This window comes from Pseudophryne corroboree, chromosome 5 (genome assembly GCF_028390025.1).
Source record: "Pseudophryne corroboree isolate aPseCor3 chromosome 5, aPseCor3.hap2, whole genome shotgun sequence".
Lineage (NCBI taxonomy): Eukaryota > Metazoa > Chordata > Amphibia > Anura > Myobatrachidae > Pseudophryne > Pseudophryne corroboree.
The window spans coordinates 829387456-829413827 of NC_086448.1; the positions used below are offsets into that span (position 1 = coordinate 829387456).

General features: G+C 47.6%; 1 protein-coding gene across 1 annotated transcript in view; it reads right to left on the bottom strand.

Annotated features, from left to right (window-relative positions):
- The window catches only part of LOC134928616 (obscurin-like), a 120740-nt gene that overhangs the window by 6860 nt on the left and 87508 nt on the right, over window positions 1-26372 (bottom strand). Inside the window, exons 19-24 of the mRNA XM_063924542.1 lie at window positions 13311-13433; window positions 5469-5636; window positions 5131-5224; window positions 3294-3533; window positions 1189-1412; window positions 1035-1110 (exon numbers count right to left, since the gene is read on the bottom strand). Coding sequence (XP_063780612.1) covers window positions 1035-1110; window positions 1189-1412; window positions 3294-3533; window positions 5131-5224; window positions 5469-5636; window positions 13311-13433 — 925 coding nt within the window. The remainder of the gene's footprint in view (window positions 1-1034; window positions 1111-1188; window positions 1413-3293; window positions 3534-5130; window positions 5225-5468; window positions 5637-13310; window positions 13434-26372) is intronic.

Consider the following 26372-nt stretch of genomic DNA (forward strand, 5'->3'; position numbering starts at 1 on the left):
TAAAACAAATAATAATATATAAAAGAAACAAGTTACAAATAAACACACAGAACCTACACAAGCCTAATGATCGTCACATTTGTGGCATAATTATTGTCATTGATTTGTAGCAGTGGACATAGGAACCACAGAGCGCCTATTGAACAGTCACTGGCAGAGCCGGCCTTAGGCATAGGCAAATACCTAGGGCATTTGGTATGCTTAGGGGCACCAGCAGCTTCTGCTGATTAAAATGATATGCGGCATGCCTATATTCTGTGTGACTGCGGCTGTATCTGCATACGAAATACTACGTTGCAGTGTATTTCTGGAAATCACGGTAACGTAGCATTTCGTATGCAGATACAGCTGCAGTCGCACAGACAATATAGGCATGCTGCATATCATTTTAATCAGCAGAAGCTGCTTGTGCATCCTAGCCACATAGTAATGCAAATATTATGATGCATTTTCATACACAAAAGGCGCCCGACGTTAGCAGAGCTGCCAGCTGACTCATGCCAGGGATCTCCTGCAGAACTAGTGGCAGTGCTAGGGGGCACCAGCCAAAATCTTGCCATGGGCATCATATTGGTTAGGGCCGGCTCTGGTCACTGGGGTCTATTTACTAAGCCTTAGAGAGACAGATAAAGTGGAGAGAGATAAAGTACCGGCCAACCAGCTCTTAACTGCCATGTGACAGGTTGTATTTGAAAAATGACAGGAGTTAATTGGCTGGTACTTTATCTCTCTCCACGGCTTAGTAAATCTGCCCCACTCCAGAAACTGGGGAGTGTTTTGGGAGGATAATAACGCTGTAGGCGCTGTGGGACGTGGTGATTTATAGCACAAGAGAATACATTGGTAATGAAGGCCACCTGCATGTGATTTATTATAAGCAGTAGCTGCTGGTTATTCTTCTGCCGTTCTTAACTGGTCCTATTTGCAACGTTGGATACGTCCGACTCCTGGTCTGGTAAATGGTAACAGAAGCAAAGCCTAGACCTGAACATTAGGGATAAATGGCAACAAACATATACCAGGGTGATGCTCACATAATAAAGGCTGTAATCCCCACTGCCCATATATCTGTGGGTGGAACCGCTCCCTGGCCTTCTACCAGTTCCGGGGCTGAAAGAGAGAGAGAGAAGACTATGACCGACCAGCGGCGTCATCCACGTGCTCCGAAGTAGTGGCTCATCCACCTACCCATCGTCTCAAAGTAATCCGTGTATCTCTGGGGGGTGATCACCTTGTCTGGGGAGTAGACCTGTGCGCTGCCAAAGTCCAGGATTTTCACCAGCTTGTGCTCTGTGACGATGGTGTTCTCCGACCGCAGGTCCAGGTGTAGGATCTGTTTGTCGTGGAGGAATTCCACAGCGCTGAGAATCTGCCACAGGTAGTCTCTCACCTCCAGCTCCGAGTACGACGGCCTGGGAAGAGACAGGACACAGGGATATTCCCGATATTTATCCAGCGTTAAGATAATAAATCCCAATACGGGTAAGAAAGTGAAACTCTGGAGGCGCTTCCATGAGAGTAAATGGTCAAAGTTGAAGAGAAAAGAGAAAAATACTCTCATAGCCGCGGCACTTACTCTCCATCGCTTGATTGAATTTATCTGGGACTATTGCATCCCACATAGTTGAAGACAAGACAGTTCATTGCCCATCTTTCAGGGGGGAAATTGCGGTCAATGTCTGTCAAAAGTTTTCTTTTTCTATAATTGTATTTTTTTTCATACTATAGCATGCGCTTATGCATTTTTTTTAATACATACCAATAAACGCGAAGTTTTTGTTTTATTATTTTGGGCAGGGCGGGTGCCCCAGCAAAAAGAGTACTTTTTCTTTTTTCTCTTCAACATAATTCAGATTACAGCTATATTGTACCTTTATTAACCCTTCGGTGGCAACTAGCGGGATTCACTAAACTCATCTCTTCCTAACGAACTTCCAGAAATGTGTCTTCTCAACCCACCGCTCACTGAACTCTGGTGGTCATTCCAAGTTGTTAGCAGTTTTTAGCAGCCGTGCAAACGCTATGCCGCCTCCCACTGGGAGTGTATTTTAGCTTAGCAGAAGTACGAACGAAAGGATCGCAGAGTGGCGGCATAATTATTTTGTGCAGTGTCAGAGTAGCTCCAGACCTACTCAGCGCTTGCGATGACTGCAGACTGTTCAGTTCCTGTTTTGACGTCACAAACACGCCCTACGTACGCCCTGCCACGCCTGCGTTTTTCCTGGCACGCCTGCGTTTTTTCGAACACTCCCTGAAAACGGTTAGTTGACACCCAGAAACGCCCTCTTCCTGTCAATCACTCTGCGGCCAGCAGTGCGACTGAAAAGCTTCGCTAGACCCTGTGTGAAACTACATAGTTTGTTGTAATATTACTTTGCGCGTGCGCAGTGCGCCGCATACACATGCGCAGAAGTGACTTTTTTTGCCTCGGCGCTGCACAGCGAACGAATGCAGCTAGCAATCAACTCGGAATGACCCCCTCTATACGAATCATCTGTTACTGACACTGAAAGGCCAAATACTGTTACTTATATCTGGGCCAAAGATCCTGATTTGGCTAATTCATCAAAAAGCAGCATAGGCAGAATATCATGGCAGGAGCGCTTCCCCCCAAGGAAACTCATTTTGTAGATAAAGAATATTTGATTGAATAATTAAAAAAATATATATATTTTTTTTTATTTCTGCCTACTTATAAGAAATTACTTTCATGTCTGAAATACATCTGTCATCTTTTTGTACATCTTGTATCTTAGTTACTAATGGAAATATTGTTAGAAATGAAAACAGCTAAAATATATATTTTTTTCTGAGTAGTTACTTTTATAAGCACATCCCATAACAATCATTGCAGATTATACGGTTACTGATCCGTCTGCAGATCTGCAGAACATGGTGGGTAATTCAGACCTGATCGCGGCAGTAAATTTGTTAGCAGGTGGGGCAGATGTAACATGTGCAGAGAGAGTTAGATTTGGGTGGGGGGAGTTCAAACTGAAATCTAAATTGCAGTATAAAAATAAAGCAGCCAGTATTTACCCTGCACAGAAATAATATAACCCACCCAAATCTAACTCTCTCTGCACATGTTACATCTGCCCCACCTGCAGTGCACATTTGCTGCTGCGATCAGGTCTGAATTACCCCCATTGTCTTGACTGTTCTCTCTCTTAAAAAGCCATCAGGAGTACAAGCCAGGACCCCATCCCCCTACATCGTGCCAATGACGTGCCCTGGAGATTGCAAGCATTTTCATCTCATGTACTATATGGCTGTACAGAATATACCGTTACCCTGAGGACAGGCAGCGCAGCAGCTCCTGACCCTCACACAGCTCCAGAACCAGCACCAGGTGCTGAGGACTCAGGAACGCCGCGTGTAACTGCACCAGGTTGGTGTGATGGAGCTTCTTCAGGATGTGATATTCCAGCAGCGTGGCCTCCTTTTGCTCCTCCACATACGGGATGATCTTGGCAGCCAGCGCCCGTCCAGTGGATTTTTCCGTGCACAATCTGACATTGCTGAATCGGCCCCTGAAAAGTGAGTACAGATAGCATGAAAAACCCAAACTCTCATGATGCGAGCCAAAGACTATTTTATAGGCTGTGGGACCTATGTACTAAGCCTTGGAGGGATATAAAGTGGAGAGAGATAAAGTACCAACCAACTCCTGTCAACATGGCAGTTAGCAGCTGATTGGCTGTCGCTTTTCAAACAGCCTGTAACATGGCAGTTAGCAGCTGATTGGCTGTCGCTTTTCAAACAGCCTGTAACATGGCAGTTAGCAGCTGATTGGCTGGTACTTCATTTCCGTCCACTTTATCTCTCTCCGAGGCATAGTGCATAGACCCCTAAGTGTGAAAAATGACAGGAGCTGATTGGTACTTTATCTCTCTCCAATATATTTCTCTTGTTCATATATAAATAACACTTATGATCCATTTTTTAGATTAATCACATGAGCCCCTCATTATAAACTGAATAGAAGTATTTTTAATTTACAGAATGATTAGCCTCCTTTCAGTGACATCAACGAGTAGCTCATCTGAAGAAAACCTGTGATATAAGGACATTGCATGTAATAAATTATTATCAGTGCTTTTGGGATCAATGGAATTGACAGATTGGCCTATTTTTATGTGTTCTGCCAGCCAACAGAAGTTACAATCCTAAACAGTGTTCTGCAATTTTCTTCCTTTTTAGTTTAAACTTAATTTTGCAATGTATTGTATGTCATATTGTAACATCATTTTTGTAACCAAGCACTACTATATTCATATTAAATCTTGAAATCAATAAGTTGTGTCCTTATGCTCTAACAAATTCATTAGCATTCAGAAGATAAAACCTTCTTTGCCGATAATAACTTTTTGAATGTTAGAATGAAAAGTAGTTAATACTTTGAGTACTAGCATGCAAATAGTTACCCAGAAATGGAATGTACAATGGGGGTCATTCCGAGTTGTTCGCTCGTTATATTTTTCTCGCAACGGAGCGATTAGCCGCTAATGCATATGCGCAATGTCCACAGTGCGCCTGCGCCAAGTAAATTTGCTATGCAGTTAGGTATTTTACTCACGGCATTACAAGGTTTTTTCTTCGTTCTGGTGATCGTAATGTGATTGACAGGAAGTGGGTGTTTCTGGGCGGAAACTGGCCGTTTTATGGGTGTGCGAGAAAAAACGCTACCGTTTCTGGGAAAAACGCGGGAGTGGCTGGAGAAACGGAGGAGTGTCTGGCCGAACGCTGGGTGTGTTTGTGACGTCAAACCAGGAACGACAAGCACTGAACTGATCGCAGATGCCGAGTAAGTCTGGAGCTACTCAGAAACTGCTAAGAAGTGTCTATTCGCAATTCTGCTAATCTTTCGTTCGCAATTTTGATAAGCTAAGATTCACTCCCAGTAGGCGGCGGCTTAGCGTGTGCAAAGCTGCTAAAAGCAGCTTGCGAGCGAACAACTCGGAATGAGGACCAGAGTCTGTGCATTTGTGAGTAAACTTAGGTTTCTATTGACCTAAATAGTAGTAGATGGTGGCAGCTACAATAAATGAGTGTGATTATTTGTGTGGCCCTTACAGTAACATCTCACATCTGGTGGGGACATGTGGGGACAGTGGGTTCATGTCTCACCTCTTCCCCTCCACCTGTAAATCAGTGGTCAGTTCTCGCTCTGAAGTCTGGTCTCTCTCCCCCGCCCTGGGCAGTCCGGATAAATGCACATTTGCTGGGAAAATTTAAGGGGAGAAAATTGGCATCAAATAGATTATTTAATACCGTGTTTTTCCCCTGTAGTAACTGCTAATCAGTCAGGGAAGCAGAGAGGATTAATATGCTATAGAGTGATAGAGAGAGAGAGAGAGAAATAGATGGATATGAGATAGCTGACATGGATAGAGAGATAGCTGACATGGAGAGAGAGAGAGAGAGAGAGAGAGAGAGATGGATGGATAGATAGATAGAAGGCTCACCTGGGCTGCTTCTCCCGATCCTCACACCTACAGATGGGTTACTGTAAGGACCCATACCCGCTTTACTGATACAGGCAATCCTGAATGAGTACACGTGGCCCTCAGAGAGGTTATGTGTAGAGTAGCAGCAATCAGAGATATCCAGCGTCAGGGCTCTCCACTCCTCACCTGGGGGAACAGAGGGGACTGGGTTACAGAGAGAGGAAAATGGTGACCAATGAAACATATCAGTGTTTGAGACAGCGTTGACTCTCTCTGGGACAGTGATGGGTCTCCCTGGGACAAAATGCCCACTGTCCTCCCTCTACTACAACACTCACTGTCCTCCCTCTACTACAACACTCACTGTCCTCCCTCTACTACAACACTCACTGTCCTCCCTCTACTACAACACTCACTGTCCTCCCTCTACTACAACACTCACTGTCCTCCCTCTACTACAACACTCACTGTCCTCCCTCTACTACAACACTCACTGTCCTCCCTCTACTACTACACTCACTGTCCTCCCTCTACTACAACACTCACTGTCCTCCCTCTACTACAACACTCACTGTCCTCCCTCTACTACTCACTGTCCTCCATCTACTACAACACTCACTGTCCTCCCTCTACTACTACACTCACTGTCCTACCTCTACTACAACACTCACTGTCCTCCCTCTACTACAACACTCACTGTCCTACCTCTACTACAACACTCACTGTCCTCCCTCTACTACAACACTCACTGTCCTCCCTCTACTACAACACTCACTGTCCTCCCTCTACTACAACACTCACTGTCCTCCCTCTACTACAACACTCACTGTCCTCCCTCTACTACTACACTCACTGTCCTCCCTCTACTACAACACTCACTGTCCTCCCTCTACTACTCACTGTCCTCCATCTACTACAACACTCACTGTCCTCCCTCTACTACTACACTCACTGTCCTCCCTCTACTACAACACTCACTGTCCTCCCTCTACTACTCATTGTCCTCCCTCTACTACTACACTCACTGTCCTCCCTCTACTACAACACTCACTGTCCTCCCTCTACTACTACACTCACTGTCCTCCCTCTACTACAACACTCACTGTCCTCCCTCTACTACAACACTCACTGTCCTCCCTCTACTACTACACTCACTGTCCTCCCTCTACTACAACACTCACTGTCCTCCCTCTACTACTACACTCACTGTCCTCCCTCTACTACTACACTCACTGTCCTCCCTCTACTACAACACTCACTGTCCTCCCTCTACTACAACACTCACTGTCCTCCCTCTACTACTACACTCACTGTCCTCCCTCTACTACAACACTCACTGTACTCTTTCTACTACAACACTCACCATACCCTCTCTACTAGAATACCCACTGTCCTCTCTCTACTGCAACACTCACCCTCCCCTCTCTACTACAACCCCCACCCTCCTCTCTCCACTACACCACCCACCCTCCTCTCTCTACTATAATGCCCCCTCTTCTCTCTCTACTACAACACTCACTGTCCTCCCTCTACTACAACACTCACTGTCCTCTTTCTACTACAACACTCACTGTCCTCCCTCTACTACAACACTCACTGTCCTCTTTCTACTACAACACTCACTGTCCTCCCTCTACTACAACACTCACTGTCCTCCCTCTACTACAACACTCACTGTCCTCCCTCTACTACAACACTCACTGTCCTCTTTCTACTACAACACTCACTGTCCTCTTTCTACTACAACACTCACTGTCCTCTTTCTACTACAACACTCACTGTCCTCCCTCTACTACAACACTCACTGTCCTCCCTCTACTACAACACTCACTGTCCTCCCTCTACTACAACACTCACTGTCCTACCTCTACTACAACACTCACTGTCCTCCCTCTACTACAACACTCACTGTCCTCCCTCTACTACAACACTCACTGTCCTCTTTCTACTACAACACTCACTGTCCTCCCTCTACTACAACACTCACTGTCCTACCTCTACTACAACACTCACTGTCCTCCCTCTACTACAACACTCACTGTCCTCCCTCTACTACAACACTCACTGTCCTCCCTCTACTACAACACTCACTGTCCTCCCTCTACTACAACACTCACTGTCCTCCCTCTACTACTACACTCACTGTCCTCCCTCTACTACAACACTCACTGTCCTCCCTCTACTACTCACTGTCCTCCATCTACTACAACACTCACTGTCCTCCCTCTACTACAACACTCACTGTCCTCCCTCTACTACTACACTCACTGTCCTCCCTCTACTACAACACTCACTGTCCTCCCTCTACTACAACACTCACTGTCCTCCCTCTACTACTACACTCACTGTCCTCCCTCTACTACAACACTCACTGTCCTCCCTCTACTACAACACTCACTGTACTCTTTCTACTACAACACTCACTGTCCTCTTTCTACTACAACACTCACTGTCCTCCCTCTACTACAACACTCACTGTCCTCCCTCTACTACTACACTCACTGTCCTCCCTCTACTACAACACTCACTGTACTCTTTCTACTACAACACTCACCATACCCTCTCTACTAGAATACCCACTGTCCTCTCTCTACTGCAACACTCACCCTCCCCTCTCTACTACAACCCCCACCCTCCTCTCTCCACTACACCACCCACCCTCCTCTCTCTACTATAATGCCCCCTCTTCTCTCTCTACTACAACACTCACTGTCCTCCCTCTACTACAACACTCACTGTCCTCTTTCTACTACAACACTCACTGTCCTCCCTCTACTACAACACTCACTGTCCTCCCTCTACTACAACACTCACTGTCCTCTTTCTACTACAACACTCACTGTCCTCCCTCTACTACAACACTCACTGTCCTCCCTCTACTACAACACTCACTGTCCTCTTTCTACTACAACACTCACTGTCCTCTCTCTACTACAACACTCACTGTCCTCTTTCTACTACAACACTCACTGTCCTCCCTCTACTACAACACTCACTGTCCTCCCTCTACTACAACACTCACTGTCCTCCCTCTACTACAACACTCACTGTCCTCCCTCTACTACAACACTCACTGTCCTCCCTCTACTACAACACTCACTGTACTCTTTCTACTACAACACTCACCATACCCTCTCTACTAGAATACCCACTGTCCTCTCTCTACTACAACCCCCACCCTCCTCTCTCCACTACACCACCCACCCTCCTCTCTCTACTATAATGCCCCCTCTTCTCTCTCTACTACAACACTCACTGTCCTCTTTCTACTACAACACTCACTGTCCTCCCTCTACTACAACACTCACTGTCTTCCCTCTACTACAACACTCACTGTCCTCCCTCTACTACAACACTCACTGTACTCTTTCTACTACAACACTCACCATACCCTCTCTACTAGAATACCCACTGTCCTCTCTCTACTGCAACACTCACCCTCCCCTCTCTACTACAACCCCCACCCTCCTCTCTCCACTACACCACCCACCCTCCTCTCTCTACTATAATGCCCCCTCTTCTCTCTCTACTACTACACTCACTGTCCTCCCTCTACTACAACACTCACTGTCCTCTTTCTACTACAACACTCACTGTCCTCCCTCTACTACAACACTCACTGTCCTCCCTCTACTACAACACTCACTGTCCTCTTTCTACTACAACACTCACTGTCCTCCCTCTACTACAACACTCACTGTCCTCCCTCTACTACAACACTCACTGTCCTCCCTCTACTACAACACTCACTGTCCTCCCTCTACTACTACACTCACTGTCCTCCCTCTACTACAACACTCACTGTCCTCCCTCTACTACAACACTCACTGTCCTCCCTCTACTACTACACTCACTGTCCTCCCTCTACTACAACACTCACTGTCCTCGCTCTACTACAACACTCACTGTCCTCCCTCTACTACTACACTCACTGTCCTCCCTCTACTACAACACTCACTGTACTCTTTCTACTACAACACTCACCATACCCTCTCTACTAGAATACCCACTGTCCTCTCTCTACTGCAACACTCACCCTCCCCTCTCTACTACAACCCCCACCCTCCTCTCTCCACTACACCACCCACCCTCCTCTCTCTACTATAATGCCCCCTCTTCTCTCTCTACTACAACACTCACTGTCCTCCCTCTACTACAACACTCACTGTCCTCTTTCTACTACAACACTCACTGTCCTCCCTCTACTACAACACTCACTGTCCTCCCTCTACTACAACACTCACTGTCCTCTTTCTACTACAACACTCACTGTCCTCCCTCTACTACAACACTCACTGTCCTCCCTCTACTACAACACTCACTGTCCTCCCTCTACTACAACACTCACTGTCCTCTTTCTACTACAACACTCACTGTCCTCTTTCTACTACAACACTCACTGTCCTCTCTCTACTACAACACTCACTGTCCTCTTTCTACTACAACACTCACTGTCCTCCCTCTACTACAACACTCACTGTCCTCCCTCTACTACAACACTCACTGTCCTCCCTCTACTACAACACTCACTGTCCTCCCTCTACTACAACACTCACTGTCCTCCCTCTACTACAACACTCACTGTCCTCCCTCTACTACAACACTCACTGTCCTCCCTCTACTACAACACTCACTGTACTCTTTCTACTACAACACTCACCATACCCTCTCTACTAGAATACCCACTGTCCTCTCTCTACTACAACCCCCACCCTCCTCTCTCCACTACACCACCCACCCTCCTCTCTCTACTATAATGCCCCCTCTTCTCTCTCTACTACAACACTCACTGTCCTCTTTCTACTACAACACTCACTGTCCTCCCTCTACTACAACACTCACTGTCTTCCCTCTACTACAACACTCACTGTCCTCCCTCTACTACAACACTCACTGTACTCTTTCTACTACAACACTCACCATACCCTCTCTACTAGAATACCCACTGTCCTCTCTCTACTGCAACACTCACCCTCCCCTCTCTACTACAACCCCCACCCTCCTCTCTCCACTACACCACCCACCCTCCTCTCTCTACTATAATGCCCCCTCTTCTCTCTCTACTACTACACTCACTGTCCTCCCTCTACTACAACACTCACTGTCCTCTTTCTACTACAACACTCACTGTCCTCCCTCTACTACAACACTCACTGTCCTCCCTCTACTACAACACTCACTGTCCTCTTTCTACTACAACACTCACTGTCCTCCCTCTACTACAACACTCACTGTCCTCCCTCTACTACAACACTCACTGTCCTCCCTCTACTACAACACTCACTGTCCTCCCTCTACTACAACACTCACTGTCCTCCCTCTACTACAACACTCACTGTCCTCTTTCTACTACAACACTCACTGTCCTCCCTCTACTACAACACTCACTGTCTTCCCTCTACTACAACACTCACTGTCTTCCCTCTACTGCAACACTCACTGTCCTCCCTCTACTACTACACTCACTGTCCTCCCTCTACTACAACACTCACTGTCCTCCCTCTACTACTACACTCACTGTCCTCCCTCTACTACAACACTCACTGTCCTCCCTCTACTACAACACTCACTGTCCTCCCTCTACTACAACACTCACTGTCCTCCCTCTACTACAACACTCACTGTCCTCCCTCTACTACAACACTCACTGTACTCCCTCTACTACTACACTGACTGTCCTCCCTCTACTACAACACTCACTGTCCTCCCTCTACTACAACACTCACTGTCCTCTTTCTACTACAACACTCACTGTCCTCCCTCTACTACAACACTCACTGTCTTCCCTCTACTACAACACTCACTGTCTTCCCTCTACTACAACACTCACTGTCCTCCCTCTACTACAACACTCACTGTCCTCCCTCTACTACAACACTCACTGTCCTCCCTCTACTACTACACTCACTGTCCTCCCTCTACTACAACACTCACTGTCCTCCCTCTACTACAACACTCACTGTCCTCTTTCTACTACAACACTCACTGTCCTCCCTCTACTACTCACTGTCCTCCCTCTACTACAACACTCACTGTCCTCCCTCTACTACAACACTCACTGTCCTCCCTCTACTACAACACTCACTGTCCTCCCTCTACTACAACACTCACTGTCCTCCCTCTACTACAACACTCACTGTCCTCCCTCTACTACAACACTCACTGTCCTCCCTCTACTACAACACTCACTGTCTTCCCTCTACTACAACACTCACTGTCTTCCCTCTACTACAACACTCACTGTCCTCCCTCTACTACAACACTCACTGTCCTCCCTCTACTACAACACTCACTGTCCTCCCTCTACTACAACACTCACTGTCCTCCCTCTACTACAACACTCACTGTCCTCCCTCTACTACTACACTCACTGTCCTCCCTCTACTACAACACTCACTGTCCTCCCTCTACTACAACACTCACTGTCCTCCCTCTACTACAACACTCACTGTCCTCCCTCTACTACAACACTCACTGTCCTCCCTCTACTACAACACTCACTGTACTATTTCTACTACAACACTCACTGTCCTCCCTCTACTACAACACTCACTGTACTCTTTCTACTACAACACTCACTGTCCTCCCTCTACTACAACACTCACTGTCCTCCCTCTACTACAACACTCACTGTACTCTTTCTGCTACAACACTCACTGTCCTCCCTCTACTACAACACTCACTGTACTTTTTCTACTACAACACTCACTGTCCTCCCTCTACTACAACACTCACTGTCCTCCCTCTACTACAACACTCACTATACTCTTTCTACTACAACACTTACTGTCCTCCCTCTACTACAACACTTACTGTCCTCCCTCTACTACAACACTCACTGTCCTCCCTCTACTACAACACTCACTGTACTCTTTCTACTACAACAGTCACTGTCCTCCCTCTACTACAACACTCACCATCCCCTCTCTACTAGAGTACTACTACAACCCCCACCCTCCTCTCTCCACTACAGCACCCACCCTCCTCTCTCTACTATAATACCCCCTCTTCTCTCTCTACAACAACACTCACTGTCCCCTCTCAATTAAACCACTCACCCTCCCCTCTCCGCTACACCACTCACCCTCCTCTCTCTACTATAATATCCCCTCTTCTCTCTCTACTGCAACACTCACTGTCCTCCCCCTACTACAGCACTCACCATCCCCTCTCTACTACAACCCCCACCCTCCTCTCTCCACTACACCACTCACCCTCTTCTCTCTACTATAATACCCCCTCTTTTCTCTCTACTGCAACACTCGCTGTCCTCATTCTACTACAACCCCCACCCTTATCTCTCCATTACAACCCTCACCCTTATCTCTCCAATACAACACTCACCCTCCCCGCCCCTCTCCACTACACCATTCACCCTCCCCTCTCCGCGACACCACTCACCCTCCCCTCTCCGCGAGGCCACTCACCCTCCCCTTTCCGCGACACCACTCACCGCCCCCTCTCCGCTACACCACTCACCGTCCTCTCTCCACTACAACACTCACTGTCCCCTCTCCACTACACCACTCACCCTCGTCTCTCCACTACACCACTCACCCTCCTCTCTCCGCTACACCACTCACCCTCCTTTCTCCGCTACACCACTCACCCTCCTCTCTCCGCTACACCATTCACCCACCCCTCTCTGCTACACCACTCACCCTCCCCGCTACACCACTCACCATCCCCTCTCCGCTACACCACTCACCATCCCCTCTACGCTACATCACTCACCGTCCTCTCTCCACTACAACACTCACTGTCCTCTCCACTACACCACTCACTGTCCTCTCTCCACTACACCACTCATCCTCCTCTCCATTATACTACTCACACTCCTCTGTCCACTATACCACTCACCCTCCTTCCGGTACTGGAGGAAGTAGGTCACAGGAGTGCTGGATTCCACAGGTTTCCATACAATAAGTGCACCATCCTTGTACACCTGAGCGACGTCCGGGCTGGAAGGGCAGCATGGGATTTCTGATTGATGAAAAGCATTATATTATTATATGCATTTACCCTACCCTATCCCTGACATAGCTCTATACGCACATACCGCATAGGATACAAACATAAATCTTACTGTCCTCCGGCATCACACACTACTAATAACCATAACTGCAAACAATCAATAGTAGCTGCTCAATCATTCCTGGAGATAATTATAATTCAGATATCCTTACCTCCGATATCCCCCAAGCACACTAAAAATTATCTGTAACCATACCTGAACCTATCTGGTAATAGAATTTCAGAGAATTGGTCGCATGCGTTTGCAAAGACATGTTTAGCTGCTGAGTCGCGTCAAGGCTTCTCCGATATCAGCAGTCCTAACACTACATAATGGCAGTGCCCACATAGGGCCATGTGACTTGTCTACAGTAAGACCTCATGATAAAGGCTCATACTAAAATGCATCCAGACAGAGGGCTAATTTACCTGGGAGCCATCCCCAGGATTTCCCATTAGCACTACAAGGAACAGCATGCCTTCCAAATACTGCTCCCATTCAATGCCTTTCTCACACATGCAGACAAAGTGTCAGTTGCTCAATCACAAGTATGAGCCTTTAGAGTTTTAGTATGAGCCTTTATCATGAGGCCTTACTGTAGACAAATCACATGGTCCTATGTGGGCACTACCATTATGTAGTGTAAGAACTGCTGATATCGGAGAAGCCTTGACGCGGCTCAGCAGCTAAACATGTCTTTGCAAATGCATGTGACTAATTCGCTGAAATTCTATTACTAGATAGGTTCAGGTATGGTTACCAGTGGCGTGCGGTGAGGTCAGTGGCTGGGGAGGCACTGGCAGCTAACCATCCCCCCCCCTTCCCCATACAATGGGGGGGGGGAATGTGTAGTCCCCCATACATTGGTAAAACCAGCACCAGGCAGAACCAGCCAGGGGGGGGGGAGGGGGGGTAATGCCATAGCAGGGGAGACACTCGGTATGGGGTCCCCCTGCCATAACATTAATCTGCCCCCCCAAACTAGTCAGCCCAGGGCTGTAATTCCTCGGAAGTGGGGACCCCAAAAAATAAAAATGGGGTCCCCCTCCCGAGCAATAACCAGCCCTGGGCTGATAGCCCAGTGCTATGCCCCGCACCCCTGGTGGTGGTGGGTGCGGGGTTCATTGTTAATATTGTTCTTTACAGGTGGCCTACAGGTCCCAGCAAGCCTGCCCCAGCATGCTGGCACTTGGAGAACCACAAGTGCCAGCATGTACCTGTAGTCCACCTGTAAAGAAAATATTAAAATAAAAACACCACACTATCTTTAAAAAAAGAGTTTATTACTCAGGGTCTTCACCTAAGGGCGGCGGCCTTTAAGCTCTTTTGCATGGGCGCCACCTTCCAGGGGCTTCTGGCATCTTCACCTGGGAGGGCGGCGGCCTTTAAGCTCTTTTGCATGACCACCGCCTTCCTCAGGGCTTCCAGCGTCTTCACCTGGGAGGCGGCGGCCTTTAAGCTCTTTTGCATGACCACCGCCTCCCCAGGGCTTCCAGCGTCTTCACCTGGGAGGCGGCGGCCTTTAAGTCCTTTTGCATGACCGCCGCCTTCCCCAGGGCTTCCAGCGTCATTACAGGTTATTACAGGTTGAGCTAGTGTGAGATAGTGCACCTGCTACTTTTTCCCTCTGTACACTGTATTAAGTCTCAAGCAGAGTAGCACCTCATTACCTAAATAAGGTGTGCAAATTAGGGCCCCCTTCCCTTCCAGCGTCTTCACCTGGTGGGCGGCAGCTGTTAAGCTCTTTTGCATAGCCGCCGCCCATCCAGGACTTCCGGCGTCTTCTGTCTTCAGGAGCTCTTCTCTGCTCCTCCTCCACCGTAGGAAAGACGCGCCGCTGCCTCGCGCTGACTTATATAAGTCAGCCGGAGGGGGCGGGGTGATGACGCAGCGAGCCGTGATTGGCTCGCGGCGGCCATCTTGAATTTCAAAAATGACGCTGAGGCACCATTTTTTAAATTGGTACCGCTCCGCTGCCAAACTCTGCAGAATGGCAGGCAGGGATCTCGGATCCCTACCTGCCGCTAATACTCTCACCGCCACCTCTGCCGCCACTGTCGCCCGCACCTCCGCCGCGCCCACACAGTGATGACAGCGGATCCAGTGACAGATCCGCTGGCCAATCACTGTGGCCTCACTGACAGGGGCGTGCTTTCACGGGACCTCTAATGGTGCCGCTTTACCATGTATTTTCAATGGGCTTTTGATGCCCATTGCTAGGCCCCGCCCATGCCCGCCCCCTGCTCCCATACCTTTCCCCATTCACAACGGGAGGCACCACGATCGGTGCCTCCCAACCGCATTTAGACAGGGATAATGATTAGGATAATATAAAGCATATACTTATGACACAGATTATGTTAGTCATTAATGACAGGGGAGGCACTGGTTACAGATAATTTTAGTGTGCTGGGGGGATACCAGGGGGGTATAAAGCACCCCCCCCCTCTCTGTCTGCTGTTTGATAATAACCATAACTTACAGAACGAATGTTGTATATAATAATAGCATTTTACTTATTATTCATATCATGTTGTGTAACCAGTATTTGCTGCAGAATACTCCCTGACAACACTGGTAAGGGGCAGTAGTAATTACTGCTGCACCACACCAGTCATTGTAGTTGTATCCTTGTATCCTCACTTGGGACGTGTGTCCTGCCTTGCACAGCATAGTGGCTAAGGGTGCTCAGTGCTCCTGTCCCAGGTGTGTGATAATGCTGCAGTGTTCTCAGGTGTGTGTGATAACGCTGCAGTGTTCTCAGGTGTGTGTGGTAATGCTGCAGTGTTCTCAGGTGTGTGTGATAATGCTGCAGTGCTCTCAGGTGTGTGTGTAATGCTGCAGTGTTCTCAGGTGTGTGTGATAATGCTGCAGTGCTCTCAGGTGTGTGTGGTAACGCTGCAGTGCTCTCAGGTGTGTGTGATAATGCTGCAGTGCTCTCAGGTGTGTGTGTAATGCTGCAGTGCTCTCAGGTGTGTGTGTAATGCTGCAGTGCTCTCAGGTGTGTGTGATAACGCTGCAGTGTTCTCAGGTGTGTGTGGTAACGCTGCAGTGCTCTCAGGTGTGTGTGTAATGCTGCAGTGCTCTCAGGTGTGTGTGGTAACGCTGCAGTGCTCTCAGGTGTGTGTGATAATGCTGCAGTGCTCTCAGGTGTGTGTGTAATGCTGCAGTGCTCTCAGGTGTGTGTGATAATGCTGCAGTGCTCTCAGGTGTGTGTGATAATGCTGCAGTGCTCTCAGGTGTGTGTGTAATGCTGCAGTGCTCTCAGGTGTGTGTGATAATGCTGCAGTGCTCTCAGGTGTTTGTGATAATGCTGCAGTGCTCTCAGGTGTGTGTGATAATGCTGCAGTGCTCTCAGGTGTGTGTGTAATGCTGCAGTGCTCTCAGGTGTGTGTGTGTAATGCTGCAGTGCTCTCAGGTGTGTGTGTAATGCTGCAGTGCTCTCAGGTGTGTGTGATAATGCTGCAGTGTTCTCAGGTGTGTGTGGTAACGCTGCAGTGCTCTCAGGTGTGTGTGATAATGCTGCAGTGCTCTCAGGTGTGTGTGTAACGCTGCAGTGCTCTCAGGTGTGTGTGGTAATGCTGCAGTGCTCTCAGGTGTGTGTGGTAATGCTGCAGTGCTCTCAGGTGTGTGTGTAATGCTGCAGTGCTCTCAGGTGTGTGTGTGTAATGCTGCAGTGTTCTCAGGTTTATGTGATAATGCTGCAGTGCTCTCAGGTGTGTGTGGTAACGCTGCAGTGCTCTCAGGTGTGTGTGTTAACGCTGCAGTGCTCTCAGGCGTGTGTGTGTTAACGCTGCAGTGCTCTCAGGTGTGTGTGTGTAATGCTGCAGTGTTCTCAGGTGTGTGTGTGTGTGTGTGTGTGTGTGTGTGTGTGTGTGTGTGTGTGTGTGTGTGTGTGTAATGCTGCAGTGCTCTCAGGTGTGTGTGTAATGCTGCAGTGCTCTCTGGTGTGTGTGGTAATGCTGCAGTGCTCTCAGGTGTGTGTGTAATGCTGCAGTGCGCTCAGGTGTGTGTGGTAATGCTGCAGTGCTCTCAGGTGTGTGTGGTAACGCTGCAGTGCTCTCAGGTGTGTGTGTGTAATGCTGCAGTGTTCTCAGGTGTGTGTAATGCTGCAGTGCTCTCAGGTGTGTGTGGTAACGCTGCAGTGCTCTCAGGTGTGTGTGTGTAATGCTGCAGTGCTCTCAGGTGTGTGTGGTAAAGCTGCAGTGCTCTCAGGTGTGTGTGGTAATGCTGCAGTGCTCTCAGGTGTGTGTGGTAACGCTGCAGTGCTCTCAGGTGTGTGTGTGTGTAATGCTGCAGTGCTCTCAGGTGTGTGTGGTAATGCTGCAGTGTTCTCAGGTGTGTGTAAAGCTGCAGTGCTCTCAGGTGTGTGTGGTAATGCTGCAGTGCTCTCAGGTGTGTGTGGTAATGCTGCAGTGTTCTCAGGTGTGTGTGTGTGTGTGTGTGTGTGTGTGTGTGTGTGTGTGTGTGTGTGTGTGTAATGCTGCAGTGCTCTCAGGTGTGTGTGGTAACGCTGCAGTGCTCTCAGGTGTGTGTGTGTGTGTGTGTGTGTGTGTGTGTGTGTGTGTGTGTGTGTGTAATGCTGCAGTGCTCTCAGGTGTGTGTGGTAATGCTGCAGTGCTCTCAGGTGTGTGTGTGTAATGCTGCAGTGCTCTCAGGTGTGTGTGGTAATGCTGCAGTGCTCTCAGGTGTGTGTGGTAACGCTGCAGTGCTCTCAGGTGTGTGTGTGTGTGTGTGTGTGTGTGTGTGTGTGTGTGTGTAATGCTGCAGTGTTCTCAGGTGTGTGTAATGCTGCAGTGCTCTCAGGTGTGTGTGGTAAAGCTGCAGTGCTCTCAGGTGTGTGTGTGTAATGCTGCAGTGCTCTCAGGTGTGTGTGGTAAAGCTGCAGTGCTCTCAGGTGTGTGTGGTAACGCTGCAGTGCTCTCAGGTGTGTGTGTGTAATGCTGCAGTGCTCTCAGGTGTGTGTGGTAAAGCTGCAGTGCTCTCAGGTGTGTGTGGTAACGCTGCAGTGTTCTCAGGTGTGTGTGGTAATGTTGCAGTGTTCTCAGGTGTGTGTGTGTGTGTGTGTGTGGTAATGCTGCAGTGTTCTCAGGTGTGTGTGGTAACGCTGCAGTGTTCTCGGGTGTGTGTGTGTAATGCTGCAGTGCTCTCAGGTGTGTGTGGTAAAGCTGCAGTGCTCTCAGGTGTGTGTGGTAATGCTGCAGTGCTCTCAGGTGTGTGTGGTAACGCTGCAGTGTTCTCAGGTGTGTGTGGTAACGCTGCAGTGCTCTCAGGTGTGTGTGGTAACGCTGCAGTGCTCTCAGGTGTGTGTGGTAACGCTGCAGTGCTCTCAGGTGTGTGTGTGTAATGCTGCAGTGTTCTCGGGTGTGTGTGGTAACGCTGCCTGTGTTCTCAGGTGTGTGTGGTAACGCTGCAATGTTCTCGGGTGTGTGTGATAATGCTGCAGTGTTCTCAGGTGTGTGTGGTAATGCTGCAGTGTTCTCAGGTGTGTGTGGTAACGCTGCCTGTGTTCTCAGGTGTGTGTGGTAACGCAGCAGTGTTCTCAGGTGTGTGTGTGGTAACGCTGCAGTGTTCTCAGGTGTGTGTGGTAATGCTGCAGTGCTCTCAGGTGTGTGTGGTAATGCTGCAATGTTCTCGGGTGTGTGTGATAATGCTGCAGTGTTCTCAGGTGTGTGTGGTAACGCTGTAGTGGTCTCAGGTGTGTGTGGTAATGCTGCAGTGTTCTCAGGTGTGTGTGGTAACGCTGCCTGTGTTCTCAGGTGTGTGTGGTAACGCAGCAGTGTTCTCAGGTGTGTGTGTGGTAACGCTGCAGTGTTCTCAGGTGTGTGTGGTAACGCTGCAGTGCTCTCAGGTGTGTGTGGTAACGCTGCAGTGCTCTCAGGTGTGTGTGATAATGCTGCAGTGCTCTCAGGTGTGTGTGGTAATGCTGCAGTGCTCTCAGGTGTGTGTGGTAATGCTGCAGTGTTCTCAGGTGTGTGTGATAATGCTGCAGTGCTCTCAGGTGTGTGTGGTAATGCTGCAATGTTCTCGGGTGTGTGTGATAATGCTGCAGTGTTCTCAGGTGTGTGTGGTAACGCTGTAGTGGTCTCAGGTGTGTGTGGTAATGCTGCAGTGTTCTCAGGTGTGTGTGGTAACGCTGCCTGTGTTCTCAGGTGTGTGTGGTAACGCTGCAGTGTACTCAAGTGTGTGTGGTAATGCTGCAGTGTTCTCAGGTGTGTGTGGTAATGCTGCAGTGTTCTCAGGTGTGTGTGGTAATGCTGCAGTGTTCTCAGGTGTGTGTGGTAATGCTGCAGTGTTCTCAGGTGTGTGTGGTAATGCTGCAGTGTTCTCAGGTGTGTGTGGTAATGCTGCAGTGTTCTCAGGTGTGTGTGGTAATGCTGCAGTGTTCTCAGGTGTGTGTGGTAATGCTGCAGTGTTCTCAGGTGTGTGTGGTAATGCTGCAGTGCTCTCAGGTGTGTGTGATAACGCTGCAGTGTTCTCAGGTGTGTGTGATAACGCTGCAGTGTTCTCAGGTGTGTGTGGTAATGCTGCAGTGTTCTCAGGTGTGTGTGTGGTAATGCTGCAGTGTTCTTAGGTGTGTGTGGTAACGCTGCAGTGTTCTCGGGTGTGTGTTGTCGAAGTCAGAAAAATGTCTTAATGCACACTGCCATATTTGCACCGCACACTGGTCCGTGCTGCGCATGCGTACGCTCTCCCGTGGAAGCGCATACCCGCAATAGCGTGCACTCGCACGCGCAGTATGCGCATTTACGGTAGAGTTTATGTGATCGTAGCGTGCGACTCATTCGTTACAAATATTCACAATTAATGTATTTCATAGATCATGTTCCCCTCAATAGTTTCTGTAAGTTTGGTTTAGATAGAATGTCCCTGAGCGGAGGAATCCCTCTTTGTATTGCACGAAGGGTCTAACAGGAGTCATACAGCAGTGTTTGATACCCATCGGAAGAGTATTTAATTAGCAATATTCCGGTGTTGGTTTGGAGCGTATTAATCGCTCGTGCGAATAGTTATGGACATAAGAAGTTTATGTCCATTTCTATGATTTGCACATACTCAGGTATGCGGCGGGAAACCCAGTTCCCCACCCACCTGAGCTGTTGGAAATCAGCACAGCCCACCTGTATGAATCAACCTATGACCTTTGGTTACAGTACAGGGCCGAATTCCTGTGTCCAATAAACTGTAGGATTGTAGGGACTAGGAGATTGCATTGTGTGTGGGGCATAAATAGGCAGACCGACCACATCCAGCTCTCACTCTCTCATCAACGGTTATCTGCTGATAATCGGGAGCTGGATATCGAGGCGCTGGCGATCATACCCTTTGTGCGTAAGTTCTCTCCGTAATCATTGTCTTTCTGTGAGCCAATTTCTCTCTCTCTCTCTGTGTCTATCTCTCTCTCTCTCTATTTTCTCTTTTCTCTCATATCTCCCCTAGACTAAACTTTATAGTATTGTATTGTATTGTGTTAGACCAGGATAGTATTGTAGTTTATCCCTTAGTTAGGTGTTTGGTTAGGAAGTCTTTGTTATATTGTAGTGTATCATTTGTACTGTGTTACTCTTTTACAAGTATACTAGATATAATACAGATAATAGGCTTTGGAACCCTAAATCAGTATTTGTGTATTTACTATAGTGTTAAGTGTTCATTTGAGCGTCGGTGACGCTCAAACAGCTTTGTAGGTAGTCAGGTTACACAAGGTTGCATTTACACCCTGTACTCACATTAAGGTATTCTGTGTGTTTCATTGGTATAAGGTTTAATATCAAGGTAAAGTGTTGTAAGCGTCTGCATCGCTGGTGACCTCCTCGTGGTCTCTAGCGTACACTACGTAACAGCGAATCTTTCCCCTAGACTTAACCAATAACGTGTCCTGTGATCACTGGGCCGCGAGCGAACGTGACGCTTGAGCGTCTCGCCTACGGCTGAGCGATCGCTACGCAGATAGCGTACCATTACGGTACTTCTTAAGTAAACAGCGTACAGTGTTCTTAGCTTCATAAGGGTTGGTTATACGACAAAGGAATTTAGCATTGTCAATTGCGGGCTCGTCCGGTCCTTTTCACATCTGCACTAGGTAGATCAGCAGACTTTATCCCCCAGCAAAAGGGTGGGAGGTTGTCTCGCAGTTGCTGACGGGATAAGCGTCTGCTTCGCTTAGGTAAAGAGTGCTGAAGGAACCCGGTAACCGGAAGTAAGAACAAAACGCTTGTGTCTTTTTAAAACTGTTTATTTTTTTCTTTTGTCTTGCATACGCACGCATATATACCTGCATTTCTTTTCACTTGTGTATTTCATTTTTCGTATATCACTATTCCTGTTTGCCACATTTTTATAGTTGATAGAAAGGGCTAAAAGGAGATTTGCTGTTATTTAATAATAGAGGTAATAGTTAAAGTATAGAACAACACACGGCTTGTCCGAGAGACGAGGCAGCCAGTGTGCAGTGTGGATTGCGGTAGATGATCAGGGATCATCTACATTGATAAAATATATATTGTGTTACGGTGGATCCTTTGCATTGCGTACACGTGTCGCTAACAAAGACTAGCGTACGCAATCCAAAAGGCAGACGCACGCAGCGTACATTACGCAACGTAGCGTCTGGTTACGCCCACGTAGCTCAAGTTGTGATAAAGTTGGATTTTAGCGCAAAGCGATAATTAACGCACAGCGATAAATAACGCGAAGCGGTAAATAACGCAAATCTATTTTTGGAAAATCTGAAATTTAGTTTAACAGATCCTGCTCCTAATTGGTAACACACTTGGCCTGAAGACAATTTCTGCGCAGAAATAGATATAGAAACAAAAGTGTACATGTGTTGAGTGAGTGTGTTTTGTATACAAAAGTTTATACAATTTTAAAGGTGGAACCAAAAGGAAAGTCGGGTACTCGTAAAGGGACATACGTGTAAGTGACATATACGGTGGCTAGGGAGGCATCCCTGGTTAAATAATATTTGAGCATTAGAGTATAGCGGACCATAAGGTAACAAGACCAGGAGGTCATAAGGTAAAAAGGTCCGCTATAAAAGTCCAGTGGCACAACGCCTGGGGTGTTGGTGCAGAACCCATATAGGCCATACAAGCTCTGGTTGAAGGAATCGCAGCCGGAAACATCGATTCCATTAATCTTTCAGTACATGACAAATAGTGCTCGCGTACTGAACGATTGGACCGCACGTAATTGTGTGCAGTAGTTAGTAATCTGACCTCATACCATTAGAGAAAAGTGGTCACAAACGCTACTTGTACATTCTGACGTGATTTGTGTAATTTTTTATTTTTGGAAGGGAAGTTCGCTGGTCACTCAGGAACTATCTAACAACCCCAACTTTACTGGAAAGAGTAAGTGTCCTGCGGGTAACCCTCATATGTTCCAGTAAACTGAAGGTTCCATAGGGGCCCTGTATCGAGTACGCCAGCACCATATCGGTGTGATCAGGTCGTATTGGTCGAGGTGGGCGAGTGAGTGGGGTACTCGGTAAACCGCCACCGCCGGCCTACTGTGGAGTAATTTGGTTGTCTGTAAAGGCTTGCTGAAAACCTTGATACAGAAAATCCAAGGAGGACTAAGCAACACCTACAGACGATGGGGGCCAGTTGCTCAGGTAGGGGGCGATCAACCCAGGTTCAGGTTGATTCGGAGAACCGACCAGTCGGGTCGGCAAGATACATTATGTGTGAAAAATACGGTAGTCACACAGAGGTTTTATGTGATGAATGGGAGAGAATGACTGTACAAGACAGGGACAAGTTCCCAAGAATAGGTAGCTTCAGTCCAGATGTGTTACAAAATTTAAGGAGGAGGATATGTCTCGTAAAATCATCAAAGAGACGAATTCAGCATCATGATTACTTGCAGTTATGGCACCAGGAAGGTGAGATACAGAGAGGTTTGGCTCTGGCGGCGGGAACTGGGGCGGTCAGGAAGCTGATTGCCACAGCTCCTCCTCCACCATACATTGCAGGAGAGAGGTTGATTGCGGAGAGAAACGCACTGGGTTGTAAAACACAAACTCTTAGTAACCCTGTAAATGTAAATGATGTTAACCGAATAACTCATGCAAGTATTAACCCGTGCAAGTTGTACCCTGTTTTGAACCTTCCTCAGGAGTGTGAACAAGAAGACGATTCGGCAACAATTTCAGCTCTCTCTCTTGCGGCCACCATATCAGAGACCACAGTAGGCACAGCGACACCCACGAGATTAGTGAAAGCCCCTAGCGGAGGGATAGGTGAGGTCGTGTCAACGGGTAAGTACGGCACCATGCACTACACTGAAACCATTGTACCACAAGTTGTAGAATCTACACAGGAAGATGCTGTTAGAATTGCTCCTGTAAGGGTAATAGCAGTTCCCAATGGAAAAACAGATGTGTCTGGAGCCACTCCCCTAAGGAACATTGCCATGTACGCCCCATTTTCCAGAATGGAAATAAGAGCAATAGTGTCCGAATTTCCTGACCCCAGGAAAGACTTAGTTGCTAGCCAAAAATACATCAGGGATTTAGGTAACACTGTAGAGCCCAACAACAAGGATTGGCAGGTACTGCTAAGAGCTTGTTTACCTTCCAATGTCGACGCAACTCAGTTTTTAGCTGACTGTCAATTGGATAAAGATGTACCGCTTACAGACGTATACAATAAGGATAATGTAAAAAGGATAAATTTACAACTAAAGGAGTATTTCCCAGCCGTTGTTAAATGGAATAAAATATTTTCCATTAAGCAAAAAGAGTCCGAAACGGCAGCAGAATATTTCCACCGGGCACTAACAGAAATAGCAAAGTACACTGGTATAGAGGACATAAAGACCAACCCAAACCATCGGGAAGTAGCAGTGTCTGTACTGATGGATGGTTTGAAAGAAACATTAAAGACTAGGGTTCAGACCACGCAGCCATGCTGGCGAGGTCTGTCAGTGTCCACATTGAGAGAGGCTGCTGTTGATCATGACAAAAACATCACTAGGCACAGGGAGTCGCAAAGTGATAAGTTGATGTCAGTAAGTATACAGGCGCTGACCACAAGGCAGCCTGCGTATGTACCACCGAATCCTGTGGGTAAGGCAAGTATAATAACATGTTTTTCTTGTAACAAACCAGGACACTTTGCACGAGACTGTAGAGTAAGAAATGTACAAAGATCTTTTCAACCCCCTAGACAACAACACAACACACGACATTGGGAGCAGGGTCCACAGAGGCGGAGTTTTGAGCCACATACAGGGGAAACAAAAAGATATCCCCCGAACAGAGATTGGCATGCCTCTGGTAGTTCCCAGCTAACCCCCTCACAAATAGTTGCTGCCAATGGGATTCAGGGAGGTCAGCATACCCAATAGGGGTGTGGCCATACCTGTAATCTGCAACCAGTTAAATTGATTGCTAGTCTTGGAAGTGAACCAGAGATTGCAATCAATGTGGCTGGTAAAACTTTAAACTTTCTTGTAGACACAGGGGCGGCCAAGTCAGTGATAAATTCGACAGTGGGCATGAGAACCACTGGTAGGACAATTCCAGCCATGGGAGTAACAGGAGTAGTCCAGCACTACCCTGTTAGCAAACCAGCCGAGATTACAATAGGGCCTTTGCACACCAAGCATTCCTTTTTGCTGGCTGCATCGGCACCAACCAATCTCCTGGGAAGAGACTTACTATGTAAAATGGGTTGCGTCATCTATTGTACTCCTGAAGGTGTATTCTTGGACATCCCTGAGAATCACGCTCAGGAAGTACGAGACATGTTAGACTCCCCATCAAAATTAATGTCACACACCGTTATAACAAATAGGAACCCATCCCAGGTAGAAGAGATGACATCTCAGATACCAGAGTCACTTTGGACAAAAGATGGACAGGACACTGGATTAATGGCAAACGTAGCTCCAGTAGTAGTACAAGTAAAAGATGGTAGGATAGCTCCAAAAATCCCACAGTATCCTCTGAAGCCAGAGGTGGAGTTAGGAGTTTTTCCCGTAATAGAGCGCTTGCTACAACAGGGCATTCTAGTAAGAACGTCCAGCACAGCAAATAGTCCCATCTTCCCTGTTAAAAAGAGTGGGGGGAGGGGTTACAGGCTAGTGCAGGATCTAAGGGGGATTAACAAAATAGTCGAGAGTCAGTTCCCCGTAGTGCCTAATCCAGCTGTCATCCTAATGCAAATTCCTCCCACTGCCAAATTTTTCACTGTTATTGACCTCTGCTCCGCTTTCTTTTCGGTACCTCTGCACCCTGACAGCCAATATTTGTTTGCATTCACATACAGAGGAGTCCAATACACGTGGACTCGATTACCCCAAGGTTTCATAGATAGTCCAAGTATATTTTCTCAGGCTTTGCATGATTGTTTACAGTCTTTTCAACCAGAGAGTGGATCAGTATTGATACAGTATGTGGATGATTTACTGCTGTGTTCAGATTCACTGGAAGCTTCCCTGAAAGATACGAAACAGCTCCTGTTTCACCTTTCAGACACAGGTCACAAGGTTTCCAAAGACAAGTTGCAATTATGCCAGACTAAGGTAAAATATTTGGGACACTGTCTAACACAAGGACTGAGACACCTGACCGCTGATAGAATCCAAGCCATTAGAGACATGACACTGCCACAAACCCAGCAACAGATAAGGACGTTTTTAGGAATGTGTGGGTATTGCCGTAATTGGATCCCAGGGTTTTCCATATTGGCGTTACCTTTGCAGGAAATGGTCTCTTCAAACAAACCTGATCGGATTTCGCATACAGACGAATCCGAAACAGCATTTGAAAGACTCAAGCAATGCCTAACGCAGGCACCAGCACTAGGTATGCCAGACTATGGGAAACCCTTTGAACTATACGGAACAGAAAGTGCTGGGTGCGCAGCAGGTGTACTAACACAAAAACACGGTGATGC